The sequence below is a fragment of the Mirounga leonina genome, unplaced genomic scaffold, assembly GCF_011800145.1.
Source record: "Mirounga leonina isolate KUSES-001 unplaced genomic scaffold, KU_Mleo_1.0 Mir_94, whole genome shotgun sequence".
Taxonomy (NCBI): domain Eukaryota; kingdom Metazoa; phylum Chordata; class Mammalia; order Carnivora; family Phocidae; genus Mirounga; species Mirounga leonina.
In genome coordinates this window covers 430,196-444,750 of record NW_023270855.1, presented here as the reverse complement: position 1 = coordinate 444,750, position 14,555 = coordinate 430,196, and the positions used below count along the sequence as shown (strand labels likewise).

The 14,555-nt window shown below is 56.3% G+C and overlaps 1 protein-coding gene across 2 annotated transcripts in view; it reads left to right on the top strand.

The window, feature by feature from the left end:
- The window catches only part of KLF15 (Kruppel like factor 15), a 14,828-nt gene extending 1,566 nt beyond the window's left edge, over positions 1-13,262 (top strand). The window contains exons 2-3 of one of the 2 annotated variants that reach the window (XM_034996370.1): positions 3,109-4,209; positions 11,876-13,262. In XM_034996370.1, the coding sequence (XP_034852261.1) occupies positions 3,134-4,209; positions 11,876-12,044 (1,245 nt within the window). In that variant the 5' untranslated portion in view covers positions 3,109-3,133 and the 3' untranslated portion in view covers positions 12,045-13,262. The remainder of the gene's footprint in view (positions 1-3,108; positions 4,210-11,875) is intronic. The other variant, XM_034996369.1, reaches the window with a different exon arrangement.
- The last annotated feature ends 1,293 nt before the right edge of the window (positions 13,263-14,555 follow it).

Here is a 14,555-nt window from a genome sequence, read left to right as displayed (position 1 = left end):
GGGGGGGGGGGGGGGGGGGGGGGGGGGGGGGGGGCGGAGTCCGGCTGTAGGCCGGGGACGTTGCCCGGAACAGTGTGTCCCCTCCCCCTGCACGCAGGCTGTGCTTCTGGCTATGCCATGTACTGCTGTGTTTTAGGGCCCCAGCCGGCTCCCTCCAGCCCTGGCGGGGCCCTTTTTCTATCGCCAGCGCCTGGGGTAGCCCCAGAGGCCCTCCTCTGCTCTCAGTGCCTGAGTGTCCAGCCCAGGCTGCTCAGCCCTGCATTAAAACTCTTCTGACTGACCCTGGCCATTCTATTCCTGGTGGAATCCCCACACCCCTACTGCCTGCCTGACTTCCCCAAGAACCTCTCGCTCACTCAACCAGCAAATTCTGCCAGCTCCTATTTTAGACTCTGGGATAGTAGTGGACTGGATAGTCAGAACAGCTTGTATTTTGGTAGGGAGGTAGACAGAAAATAAAGTACACAAACACTTAACCAAGATAGTTTTCCCCTGGTAGCAACTGCTGGAAGAATACAATGTGGGATGATTTGACAGAGGGTGGCCCAGAGAGCCCCCCCCCCCCCCCCGCAGTGACCTCAGAGCTGAGATCTAAATAAGGCACTCCCACTGGGAGCACTGGGGGAAGTGGGACCCACAGAGAGGGCACAGCCAGTGTGGAGTGGAGCAGGTGGAGGTGAGGTCTGGGAGAGGTGGGCAAGGCCCAGACGCATGGCTTCTGGGAGAAGAGGGGGTCACATTTCTCCTACCCTACCCTACTATACTTTCTTATTTCCCCTGCTCTTTCTTTTTATACCATTTCATCTGTGAATATCTCCGTTATCAACTATAATACCATCATCACACTTAAAAATATTAACTAATTCTTTATTATCATGTAATATTTAGTTGGTGATCACATTTCAGGGGAGAGTTTTAAGTGGGCAAGAACATGGCCTGATCTGCCTCTTACCACCAGTGAAGGCCTGTTCCTAGGTTCCAGGAAGGTTGGAGCCCCCTGATTCCTTAGGATCACAGTGGAGGGACAGAAAGACCATGTGTTCACCTATTTGGAGGTTAATCCTAATAGTTGGTACTGACCAACGTCTGCGTGTGCCAGCCCCTGTAGTAAGTGTTCAACTTGTGTTAGCTCACTGAACTCTTTCAGCAACCTGGGAACTAGGTACCACTGGCAGCAACCCCACCCAACAGATCAAGACACAGACACAAAGAGGTTGCCACCTGCCTGAGGCTGCCCATCTAAGTTGCAGAGCTTCCTGCTCAGAGGGTGGGTGAAAGGAGTGGTGGTGGGGCGTAGGGCAGTGTGGGCTCGTTGCCCTTCCCATTATCTGGCACTTTCATTCCTTCTCAGCACCTGATTTGGTGACTAGTGTATATTTTGAAACTCCCAGTTTTAAATCCTCAGATGAGTATTTATAATCAAAGAGCCAAATGTCCTCCTGGTAAAACTGCCCTGGGGCGCAGACTTGCCAAGGGCATCTACCTTGCCTTACTTTCCTGGAGCTCCATGAAGCTTCCTGGATTAGGGGGAAACTGAGGTCATTGGGGCCTGGAACAGGTGGGGAAACTGAGATTTGGGGAGTGCACAGCTGATGATGATCCTAGCTGGCCCTGAGAGGTCTCTGTCCCTGGCCAGGCTTGTTGGCTCGTTGACTATTGGATAGTGCTGTGTGCCAGTTCCAGGAGTAGTCCTCGAGACAGAGCATAGGGGTGGGTGCAGAGTGGTGACAGGAAGCAGAGAATCTCTGGTTTCAGATATAGAATGTTCCCTTTTCCCGAACCTCACTGGTCACTGGGTGGGGACAAAGGTCCACAGAGGTGGCCCCATTACAGCCGTACACTGTTGACTTTCCTTGAACACCAGACCTCGCATGGCCTTCAGAGGACACAGATGTCCCCTCTCTTCTCTGTTGATATTCTCTGAGCCCCTCCTGGGCACCAGCTGCCACGCCAGAAGCTGGGAACACAGTGGAGACCCAGCAGCCTAGCCTGCCCTCATGGAATTCATGGTCTAGTGGGGAGACGGGAGTTAGCTGGGCCTTCCTGAGGTGGTGAGTGCTCCATGGGGTACAGGCCAAAGGCATCTTATCTCCCATCCCACTAGATGGCTATGAAGTCAGAATGGGGTAGTGGCCGTGCAGGTGCTCTGGGACCTGGGTCCACTTTTGCACTTGTGAGTTATCACCATGCAGCAGGGTCCTGTCCACCCAGTGGTAAAGCCTCAGTAAAGTGTCTGGGTACAGTTGAGAGCATTTTGTTCTGTCTCTGCCTTTCCCATTTCACAGAGGAGGCAGGTGAGGCTGGAGGGGTCTGAGAATGGGAGGGTGGATGAGCTGCCCCGCTTCAGATGGGGAAACAGCCTGTGAGGACAGGCGCATATGCGGTCTCTAACCTATTTTTTTCTTTTTTTTTTTTGCCACAAATTAGACTTGCCTGATTAAACTATTGACTGCCAAGTTAAGGTTCAATATCCGATAAAATAATTTTTTAATATGAGCATGGCACATTTAATATTTGGGATGTACTTATGTTACAAGTTGCTTGTTTTTTAAACCTGAAAATCAAATTTAATTGGGTGGCCTATAGTTTTATTTGCTCAGTCTGGCAACCCTACCCAGGCTCCAACAACCACAGGGGTCAGAGGGCAAATGGCCATTCTCCTACCCCCTTCCAGTGACTCAACAAGAATGAAGCTGAGGTCAGGTGTCCTCAGCAATGCAGCCACTCCAGTTAGCTGGACGGGGTTCCCCAACCTTGGCCGTTTCAGGGTACAGAGAGCCTCCTTGCGTCCTTTCTTGCTCACATGCACCCACGCTCAATCATTCACAGGTACATGGGTGTTCTTTCCCGAATTGTTCTGGAAAACCTGTTTGAAACCAAAAGTACCCTGGATTGTGCAATGGACTTGGAGAGCGCTCTTTTGCAAATAGGTGGTGCAATTTTGGAAAACACTCTTGCAGAGTTCTCCCACGGGATGGGATGGAGACAGGATCCAGGCATTTGGCAGTGGGAGACTGTGGGTGGGCAGCGGGGTGGAGGCACAGGCCTACGAGGTGGCAGGTGAGCATGCCATCCTCCTGATCAGGCCTCCTTTGTTCCTCTCTGCAGCCGCCGACGGCACGGCCAGGCCAGCATGGTGGACCACTTGATGCCAGTGGACGAGACCTTCTCGTCGCTGAAATGCCCGATTGGCTATCTGGGTGGCAGGCTGGCCAGTGGGCGGGCATACCACAGGCTGCCCTCGCCCCTCTCAGAGGATGACAGCGACGCCTCCAGTCTCTGCTCCTGTGCCAGCCCAGACTCACAGGCTGTCTGCTCCTGCTACGGTGGTGGCCCGGGTGCTGAAGGCCAGGACAGCATCTTGGACTTCCTGCTGTCCCAGGCCACACTGGGCAGTGGTGGTGGCGGTGGCATCGGGGCCAGCAGTGGTCCCATGGCCTGGGGGGCCTGGCGGAGGGCACCGGCACCTGGGAAGGGAGAGCATTTCTGCTTCCCTGAATTTCCTGTGGGCGACCCCGATGATGTCCCAAGGCCCTTCCAGCCCACCCTGGAGGAGATTGAAGAGTTTCTAGAGGAGAACATGGAGCTGGGGGTCAAGGAAGCCCCAGAGAGCAACAGCAAGGACTCGGAGGCCTGCGGCCAGTTCTCAGCAGGGCCCCATAGGAGCCACCTCCATCCTGGGTCCGGTGGGAGAGAGCGCTGCACCCCCCCTCTGGGCAGTGCCAGTGTGGGTGGCAGCCAGAGCCCAGGTGGGGGGCCTGCATCTGATGGCCCCATCCCCGTGCTGCTGCAGATCCAGCCTGTGCAGGTGAAGCAGGAATCAGGCACGGAGCCTGCCTCCCCTGGGCAGGCCCCAGAAAGTGTCAAGGTGGCCCAGCTTCTGGTCAATATCCAGGGTCAGACCTTTGCACTTGTGCCCCAGGTGGTGCCCTCTTCCAATGTGAACCTGTCCTCCAAGTTCGTGCGTATTGCCCCTGTGCCCATCGCTGCCAAGCCCGTTGGGTCGGGACCCCTGGGGCCTGGCCCCACCGGCCTACTCATGGGCCAGAAGTTCCCCAAGAATCCTGCAGCAGAACTCATCAAAATGCACAAATGTACTTTCCCCGGCTGCAGCAAGATGTACACCAAAAGCAGCCACCTCAAGGCCCACTTGCGCCGGCACACAGGCGAGAAGCCCTTTGCCTGCACCTGGCCGGGCTGCGGCTGGAGGTCAGTATGACAGGTGACGGGCCGGGTGCTGAGCATGACCAGCTCGTCTCTGTTCCCCTGGGTGTCAAGGCCTGGCTCACCATGAGATAAGGCTGATTAGGAAGGGGGGAGTGGGGTCTGAGCTGGCATGGCTGCCCAGAGCTTTCCTTGTCCCTAGTGATCACTAAAGCCTGAAACCAACTGGTCTCCGGTTTCACAATGACCAGGTAAGGCTTGCTGCGGCTCATGCTGACGGTGAGGAGCTGGGCCATGGCAGAAGGGCTCTCTTCTTAGTAACAAGGGCGGCTATTTTAGAAAGGTGGAGTGAGGGCTGTGTATCAGAGGGGCTGTGGCCATGTGCACACGGCTCCCTCTGTGCCTCACAGCACCCCTAAGGGTGAGTACTACCCTGACTACCACCTTTCAGCTGCGGGAACAGGCTCAGACCGGCTAGGTAACTTGCCCAAGGCCACACCACGTTGTAAATGGGATTCGAGCCTAGAGGGTCCTGTGTCAGAGAAGTCACATTCTGGAAACGCCGCTGTTCCCGCCAGAGGGACCAGCTTCGCTTGTAGATGTTCACGGACTTGTGGACTGGGCCTGGTCCTTGCGCCCCTGGGGGTACTTGAAGGTGTATCTGGGGAACTTCAAAGGACAACCAAGAGGGGAGGACCAGGCGGGGCATGCTGAAGTAAAGGTGGAGGAGTCCTTCCAGACTCCACTCCGTGGGGTTCAGCAGGGGAAACCAGCTCTCAAAGGACAGGGGTCTTGCTCAGGGCTATGCAGCCAGCGGGTGGCAGAGCTGGATGGGCCCTCAGGTGGGCTTGTGCACCTTTTCCTGAAATGCAGGCAGCCAGGAGTTCCCGTGCTCGGGGGTACCACGGCTGGGCTTTCCCCAGTCTTTAGGATGCCGACCCTGGAGGAACGTGGCCCCCCTGGGAGGGTGGCCTGTGCTCCCCACGTTCCCAGGCTGTGCTGTGCGGCCGCTGCTTTGTGAGTGTGAGAGCCACGTGGCACGCTCATTTGTGTGCGGACCTCACAGTGGGCGTGCAGCTGTGCGTGTGCACGTGGGTACATGTTTTGCTTTCTTAGTGTGCGTCTTGGCGGTTGGCATAACCCCACGTGTTTGGGTACCTCGTCCGCGTGTGTGCATCTGTGTGGGCGTGACTGATGGGGAGCAGTCGGCAGCTTCTGTTTTCTGGAGCAGACTCCTCTGAGAGCGCGCCGATATCCAGTGCGATGCTGCAGCCTCTTTCCATGGAGGGCTGGGCTGGCCAAGGAAGGCACTTTTCCCAAACAGCTCTGGGGTTATGGAGGCCCTTCCCGAGGAAGGGTCTCACCCAGCCGCTGCCCCCCAAAGGCACCTGTCAGACAGGCTCACGTGGCTTCTGCAAGAGTGGGCACAGTGTTAACGTCACATCCCTCTCTGGGCCTCCCGCCACAGTCTGCTGAGTGGGCCTTGGGGTGACAGGTGCACCTGTGGGACCACTTGTGAGGCCCAGCGCGGTGGTCGGTATGCAGTGTGGGTGGTCAGAGCTTGGGTGTGGGAAGAGAAGCCAAGATCCTGGGGCCATAGAGACAGGTGCTCAACTGTAGAAGGGAGGGGCATTGTGACACCCTGGGTGGGTGATAGCTGGCAACAATGGCGGGGAGCCTCAGCCTAGGTCAGCCTCCAACTTGCTGTGTGCCCTCAGGGAGGTCCCCCCTGGCCAAGCCTCAGTTTCCTCATCTGTGAAGTGGAGGGCCTGCTCCGTACCAGGGTCAGGAGCGGAGCAGCACTCAGCACCACCCCCTTCTCATTGGTGGTACTGTTACTCATACAAGGGCAGAGTCTGAGAAGGGTGCCATTTTGGAGGTACCCCAGACTCACAGGGACTCTTCTTGGATGCATTTTCCTTTTGGTGGGGGACAGGGCTGTGGAGGGGTTGAGCATCTGGCTGGACAGGGCACTGGCTCAACTCATGATGGGCTCACCTTCCTGGGCACTGTCCCCTGGTCACTGCTGACTCTTGGCGAGTGGCCCCTCCAGTCAGGATGAGTCTGGGTAAGGCCACGGGGTGGAAGGGTGTGGTCCTTGGTAAGGCTGCCCACTTGTCCCATTCCCCCCAGGAGGAGGGGACCTGCCTTCTGGGCTGTCCCAGAGAGCATATGGAACGCTCAGCCCAGAATGCATCTTAGGGAGGCAGATCTCAGCCCCAACACAGTAGCCTCTGGAGGTGGTGAGTTCCCCATGGTAGGAGGCATGCAAGCAAGTGGGGGTGGGATTTGTGGAGGGGATTCAGCTTTGCCACTGTGTGGGCCTTGGAACTGGTCTTCTTGCCCAGGACCCTCTTGCAGGGGAAGGCTGGTGTGTGCCTGGCATGGCGAGGTCCCTGTGGAGCTGACCATGGAGCCATCCCTGCCTCCAGCCACTCCTAGGCCTTCAGAGGGCCTCCCCAGCTTCTCCCAGTGTTCCCCTGGAATAGGGTCTGGCCTCTGGGGGGTTACAGGTGATGGAGGCACAGGGAGCTGAAGGTGCCTGCCTTTTGGGAGAGCTATTTCTCTGAGAATGCAAGAGTCCCTGGTTGGCCTTCAGAAATCCTGAGCCCCTGGAATTGTGCACAGATGTGCATGTCCCTTGTATGTAGAGGGAGCCCTTGCAGTAGTTGGGCGGGAAGACAGACCAGCTTTGGGGCAGCTTGGTCTGGACAGGACAGCAGTAGTAGTGATGATGACAGGCGCCATATTTTCCAACCACTTACTCTGTGCTGGGCACTGCTCTAACCTTCCACCAATCCCTACCCTTGCTTGTGTACTTCCTGCCATGAGGAACTCATTACCTTATGAGGCTATTCTGGCCTTTTCATGTGCTTTGGCACACTTAGATTCCTATCCAAACTTCTCATTCTGGTACGATCTGCTTGCCAACCTCCCTTCCACAATGTAGGCTCCCACTCAGGCCCCCACCCTCTCTGTGCCCTCTCTGCACCCTCTGTCTCCACCACTTTCCTCCTGATGGCAATGGTAGTTGGTCTTGCGATGGCCCCTGCTTTGTTCTACACGTGTCACATAGATAAGCTCGTTGAGTCCTTACAACAACTCCGTGACACGGAGGCACCAGTGTGCATTTCCCAGAGAGCCCACAGGGATGGAGCTAGTGGGCATGGCTCTGGGTGTGCCCTCGGGCAGGTGCTTCAGCGCCACACTGACCCACCAGCAGTCTGGTGGACATACCTTTCCCACCTAGAAACTTGACCCCTGTAGCTACTCGGCTGGCCTTTCCCTCATCCTCTCTCCCTGTGTGCCTGGTACTATAATGGCTGGGTGTCCTCTCTCCCCCATGAGGCCAGAAGCTCTTTCAGGTGTCATGCTTCTGGGCTAGGGGAAAAGAGCCAACCACAACAACGGCAATAACAGTAGGTCCTGATGCATGCTCTGAATGTTCCAAAGCAGCTCATTTAATGCCCCAAACAAGTCTACAAGGTAGGCATCAGTATGCTGTCCCCATTTACAGAGGAGGAATTTGAGGCACAGAACAGTTAAGTAAGTTCTCCTTGGTCACACAGCTAGTGAGTAGCAGGTCAGGAGTTCAGCCCAGGCTGTTTGCCCCCGCCCTGACCTCCTCCACCCAGACTCAGGACCTCTCTCTAGCCCCCAGGGCAAACCTCCCATGGGAGGTGGCCTATGCAAGTGGTGGGAAATAGGATCTCCACCTGCAGCTGCTCTTCAGGCAGCACCCCTGCATACTTGCCTGCCTTTTCATATGGGGAGCTTCCCATGCCCAAGGCTGCCTCTCTTCCTGGTGGCCCCAGTGAACAGTTTGCTCTTTATCCTGCTGGGCTGGTTCCGGCCCTGGCACTGTGTCCTGTGCCCCTCTGTGAAATGAATGGTGTCCTCCCCTCCCCCCCCACCCAGGGCATCCTTTGCCAGGTAACCAGCCCCCACTTCCTTCTGCTTTTGGTCCTGAACCCAATATTCCTTGTCCCTTCCTCTCTTGGGATGTGGTTCTGGCATCCTTGATGGGGCTCAAACCAGACTTCTCCTATCCTGATCTGTCTGGGAAGTGGCTGTTTGCCTGCCTTCCTAGAAGTTTCCTTGCTACACTCTTGGACACAGGCCCCCTTTGTTCACGGCAGCAGAACGTCCTGTTCCGGAATGGCCAAGCTGTTCCATCCAGAAAGAATACTCTCCTTCCACAGCTAATAGGAATACTAGTAACTTTTAGCAGCCCTGTGTGGCAGGTACTGTGGTCATTCCCAGTGGACCTGGAGGCCCAGAGAAGGGTGGTTGCAGGCCTGAGGCCCCAGGGCCAGGATGGGGCAGGGACAGGATTCAGACCCAGTGGTCCGCTCCTGGCCTGCTCTCTTGGCCCCTGTGTCACTGCTGGTCCTGTTCAAGGAGGCATTCTCTTACTTCTTCCCTGCACTTGGCAGAGCCCCCAAGTGGTGTTGGGAGGGTTATGCACTGTACCACTATTCCAGGGAGCACCATTCCCATTGCGGTCCTTGAGACCTGACTATTTACAGTAATGGCTTTCTGGCTGATGGAAGGGACGCTTTGCACAAAGGTGCGGTGTGTGCCAGTTGTGGGGCTGTCGTGTTGGCTGCCTCCCTCTCCTGCACCTCAGCAGCAGGAGTCATGGTGCTGTCCCATGTGCCCCTGGACATTGCTGCACTGAGCTCCTTGCAGGTAATCAGAGCTCACAGTCATTGAATGACTGCCATGTGCTGAGCACTGTTATAAACACTCAGTGCCTTTTACAATCCTCACAGTCCTGTGAGGCAGAGCTGTCAGTTCCCTGTCTCCAGGTGGGGAAACTGAGCCTCAGAGAGCTTGGTGACTTGCCCAGGTCACCAAGTAGCAGAGCTCACTGCCTGCAAGGCCTGAATCTTAGCCACGTGGCCTCACTCCCACTGTGTGGCCTTCAGGCTCCTCCAGTGGCTGCTGTCTGGGAGAATGTGTGTGAGGGTGTGAGGTAGGGATCTTCTGAGGGCTCAATTCCCAGGGATGGACCTCTCAGGTCACAGGATCCTGAGGCAGCAGGGAAGAGGCTTGCAGGTTGGGACAACTTGTTCTCAGGCCTGGCTCTCCCTCAGTGTCCCCATGCTGAGAGGGCCACTGTGGTCTTTGTGTCAACTCCTTTGGCCTCTGAGACAAGTCCCAGAAGGTGGGCAAAATCCCAAGGTCTTCACTGCATGAGTGAGGATACAGGCCCGAGAGGGTTCCCAAGCTTGCTCAGGATCACGCAGGGCTCCTGGTGGGGTGGGGACCTGAAAGGATCCAACCATTCTGCTGGTTGTGTGACCCGGCAAGCCCCTTGTCCTTGTTGAGCCCTTGCTGTGGTATTGTCAGTTCTCTGGGACTGATCCTGGTGCCCAGAAAGGGTTCAGCAAAGGCTATTGCTGGTGGCGTTGTTTCTGTGGCTTCCTGCTTGCCCCTGCCCTGGGCAGGCCCACCTGTTCAGAAGCTGTATGTTCAACTCCTGCTGGGGGCAGGTGGCCCTGGCCTGGGAGCAGGGTTGGGGCTCTGACCTCCAGGGTGCATTGATGCCACTTCCTCACTGGCTTAGGGCTCCAGTGACACACACCACCTAACCCGGCAATGTGGAGGAGACCAGGCGCTCTGCAGTCACGGTGGGGGGGGGGGGGGGGGGGGGGCAGGGACGCAGGGCATGGTAGGACGCTGTGCCAGGACCTTTGCTCTGCCATGCTGGGGATGCTGAATCAGTCCCTCATCACTTGGAGCCTCAATTTCCTCATCTGGAAAGTGGGCCAGTCCGGCTTCCATTATTTCAGACATATGCTGAGAGCGTTGCTCTGTGCCAGCCTCGATTGGAGCTCTGGGGGATGATGTGGGGTGCCAGCCTCCGAGCGCAGAAACCCCGCTGTGCTGTCAGGACAAGGCCCTGGGCCCCGGAGTAGCTGAGCCAGGCTGAGCTGCCTGTCCTCTGTGCTTCTGGGCAGGCTCCCTATCTGGTGCTCAGGCCTTCCTACTCCCCAGCTGCACCTTCCCCAGGGCATGTTCCTTCTAGTCCTTGGCAGGCTGTGGGATTAAGGAAGGCCTCCACCCACAGGGTCAGGTGAGAGGTAGGCTACCCATTGGCTGGTTTGGGGACAGCTGTACCAGCTAACCTACCTCTTGCTGTGTGGCCACAGGTTCAGGGAGGGGCTGCTGGACCTGTGTGTGTGTGTGCATACATGTGTTCATGTATGTGCATGTGCACCCTCATGTGATGTGACTGTGTACATGCGTGTGTGTGCACACATGTTTGTGATGTGCACATGTGTGGCATTTATATAGGGGTGTGTACGTGTGCATTGTGTGGTGTGCACACGTGTTTGTGTGTGCAGGTGATGAGACTTGAGAAGAATTCCCTGTGACAGCCCTACATCCTCCCGTGGGTGCTTGCTGTATCCATGCTTTCATGTAAATGCACTTATTGGGCACCTGCCATATGCCAGGCCCTGGGCTGCTTGTGGGATGGATCACAGGGAATGAGACACATGTCTTTCCTCATGGTGCTGATGGTCTAATGGCACAGAACTTCATCAGAAGTTGAAAACGAATTTAAAATTACAGCAGTGGTGGGGCCAAGAAAGTGAGATGCATTTTGTGTCGCAGGAGCCTAGAATGGGATGCAGTCCTGGAAGGCTTTCTTGAGGAAGTGACATTTGAGCTGAGCTCTAAGGGATGGGGGGAGGGAGCAAGAAGAGGGGAGGGAAGAGCATTTCAGATGGAGGGAACGGTATGTGCAAATGTCCTGTGGCAAGACGGACCAAGGATGGGTCAATGGACCAAGGTAGAGCACGGTGGAGAACAGTATGTATGTGTGGGGAGTGGGATCTCATTGTCAGGATGAGGGTCATGGGGTAGGGGGAGCTTCAAATCCCTGAAATCAGTGGCAGCGGTCTGAGCCCTGTGGCCCAGCTGGGACCCTTACCTCTCCCGTTAGCAGCTGCTCACTCTCATTGGCCTCTGGGCTGTGGGAGCGCTTGCTTTCAGGCAGGCTGAGGCCAAAGGAGGGAGGTGGCAGGTGAACCATTTAAAGTTTCAGAAGTATCTTGCAGTGGTGTGGTTTTGTCTGGTGACAGCGTAGGGGACCCAGCCTTCAGGAAAGCAGTGACCAGGAGTGGGGGGGGGGGCTCAATTCTGAAGACCCTGCCTCAGCTGAAATGAAGACAAGGGAGAGGAGCCAGGGGCTCCCTGCAGTGCTGGGGAAGAGATAGCTCTCTCAGGCTTCGCTTTCCCCTCAGGAGGGGCTTCCGCCTTCACACCTTCCTAGAACCCCAAGTTCTGCCTAGGGGGCAGCATGGGGTGCAGCTAGCGGCAGTCGGGGGCCAGGGTGATCCTGCAGCTCACCACTGGAAGGGGAGAGGGAGGATGCTGTGGAGAGTAAATCCTGGGCTCTGGTGGGCTTGACAGCCTATCAGAATATTTACCACTGCTCACAGGCCCAGATGCCCAAGAACGGACCGCTGTGCCACCACTGAGGCTTTTACTGACAGTTCTTGCCACCCTGGGGGGCGGGGGGCGGGGGAAAGTGACTTTTCACCAGTGGATTCAGAAGTAACTCGGGACCCGGAGAAGTGTTGGGGCCGCGCCTGCCGCGCCTGCCCGGCTGGGTAGAGCCCTGCACCTGCCGGCTGCCTTCTGGGTGGGCGCCTGGCGGGGCGGGCCTCGCTGACCGCGGCCCGTGCGTGTCCCGCAGGTTCTCCCGCTCGGACGAGCTGTCGCGGCACCGGCGCTCGCACTCGGGCGTGAAGCCCTACCAGTGTCCTGTGTGCGAGAAGAAGTTCGCGCGGAGCGACCACCTCTCCAAGCACATCAAGGTGCACCGCTTTCCCCGGAGCAGCCGCTCGGTGCGCGCAGTGAACTGAGCGCCCGCCAGCCCTCGCCCCCTCCTCCGCCCCCTCCCCCGCCCCGTTATTTTGTAGCAATAATTTATTTGCCTCTTCAGAGGGACGTGACAATGTTGCCAACCCACTTTCTGAAGCCCGGGAGGTGCAGGAAGACGGGGGCTTGCCTGGGAGGCGGGAACCCAGAGCCCCCAGCCCACTGCCTTTCCTAGGAAGACCTAGAGCCACACCCGCGCCCCTGGGGGCTGGGCCCCTAGCACCCGGGCTGCAGGCTGCAGGCCGGCCTTCCCGCCTTCGTGCCATCGTGCCTTCCCGTGGGCCGGCCTGTGCTGCAGCGGCCTGGGAGCCTGGACCTTCTCCCACTGGGCTCCCTGCCTGGGCCAAGGCTGGCACTTTTTTGCTCAGAAGAAGTAATGTGCAGTTTTGAAATGTCAGTTCCCAGAGGGAGCCATGCTGGGAAGAAGGAAGTAGGCCAGAAGTCCAAGGCTGCACTGTGGTGTGAGGGTGGCTTTGTCCAAGATCTCCCGCTCAGCTTGACTACCAGAGGGTATGAGCAGGGCAGTCAGGGGGGCAGAACCTGGCCCCTGGGCAGATGTGGAATTAGGCTGAGAAGCCCCCTCTTTGGGGGCCTGGCAATGCATGTGCTTGAGTTAAAGTGCAGGGCAGACAGACAGATGCAGGCTAGCCCCAGAGCATTTGTACCCAACATGGCTCATCCCCTCATCCCGTTTCCAGACAAATCCAGACACCAGCCTCCAGGGTCACCTTGGGGAAGAGAGGGGAGTAGGCTGCATTGCGTGTAGGAGAACTAGATATAGCCTCCGAATCCTGATTTAGAAATGCATTCCTTATTTTGTCTAGAAATTAATATCAAATGAACTAGCTTGTTTTGACAGGTTTATTTCACATCCTATGAATGTATGTAAATAAGCTGTACATAGGTACATCTACATAAAATATCTTTTAATAACATATCAACATTTGTGTAAATTTGAAATTAAAAAATCTATAAAGCTGGTGTACATATGTTACAATTATGTATATTTTCTTTGGTCCTTCATAAAAATATATTTACTTTGCCAATAAAAAGAAAAAAGAACTCAATAACCTTATGGCATTCATGTTTTCCTCTGCTTTGCCAGGAAAGGGGGGTGATTCTGAGGTCTGAGGGCTGAGTCTCTGTGTCTGTGTTTGCAGCATTTGGGGGACCTTGATTTGTACCCAGAGGGACATGAAGACCCCTTTGGGATTCAGCCCCAGGCGCAGCAGTGCAGGCTTCTCAAAGCAACCCCACCTCTGTGCCGGCTGCTGGGTTTTTGCTCACAGCAGTTTCCTGGAGGGCTCCCTCCCCTCTCTCCACAAACCCAAATTCAGCCCCCATCCTGGCGTCACCTGTGGGAGGCTAGCACAGGCTAGGCCAGGCCCACAGTGATCAGTGCTACTCTGATGTATTGTTGGAGACCCTCACTCAGTGCTCCCTGTGCAGGCCTTCAAGCATCTACTGTGCACCTGCTGTATGCATGGTGTGCCGAGGAGACTCCCTTTAGGAAATGGCATGTTATTCCCACCTACCCAGGACATTGTAAGTGGACTGAGTTCTGACTGGTAGAGAGGAGCCTTGGAGAGGCCAGTACGTGCAATGAGGCTGCCTCCTCCACCCATCCGAGCTACTCTGAGTTCTGGGGAGACAAGTACTCCTGAACTCCCCCAGATTTTTGGGATCTCCACCATATGCTTGCACAGTGGAAGTCTGAATGCTTCCACCTGTCCTGGGTGGGTTGGAAGCTGGGGACAGTGGGAGCTAGAGAACAAGGAGAGGCCGTGAGCTAGCAAGGGAGCTCAACTGGGTGGCTGAAGTTGGGCAGGGCAGGCTGGGCCTGGTGGCTGGTGTGACGAGGCTGCCCCAAGTCTCGCGTCCACATGAGGTGAGAGGCAAGGACCTTCTAGAGGTGACCCTTTCCCCAGGAGACCAGTGCAAGCACGGCAAGTCTTTCTTAGTGACACCCTTGGAGATGGTGGCAGGTGGTGATGCACCCATGGATTTCCAGCAGAGAGATGTCTAATCAAGGGAGATGTGTGCGCGTGTGCACGCATGTGCACGAAGTCGTGTACTTCTGAAGGTGGAAGCCCTTGTTCCCGCTGATGGGAGCCACCTGTCACCGTCATCTTCCCTGTCTGGTGGGAGCTGGCAGACATGAAGCTTTCCTGTGCACCCAGCACTACAGCATGGGTGATTGGAGATTGGGTATTCCCTCCTGGCCAGCTCTGGTCCTGCGGAAAGGACTCGGCCTTGTGACCTCTGCCCTTTGCCCCTGACCAGACCTACCCTCTGTGGTCAAACACACTCTGGGGAAACGAGGCATTGATTTCCAGGCGCATTAACATCGCCTTTCTTTATCCATAAACAAGCAGTGCAGCCCAGATAAGAGGAACAGTGGAGGTCGGGACAGTTTTACTGGAGGAGGAATAAGTCAGTGAACACATGCCCCTGTGATGCCAGGCACCGACCTAGGACGCTGCTCACTTCATCGC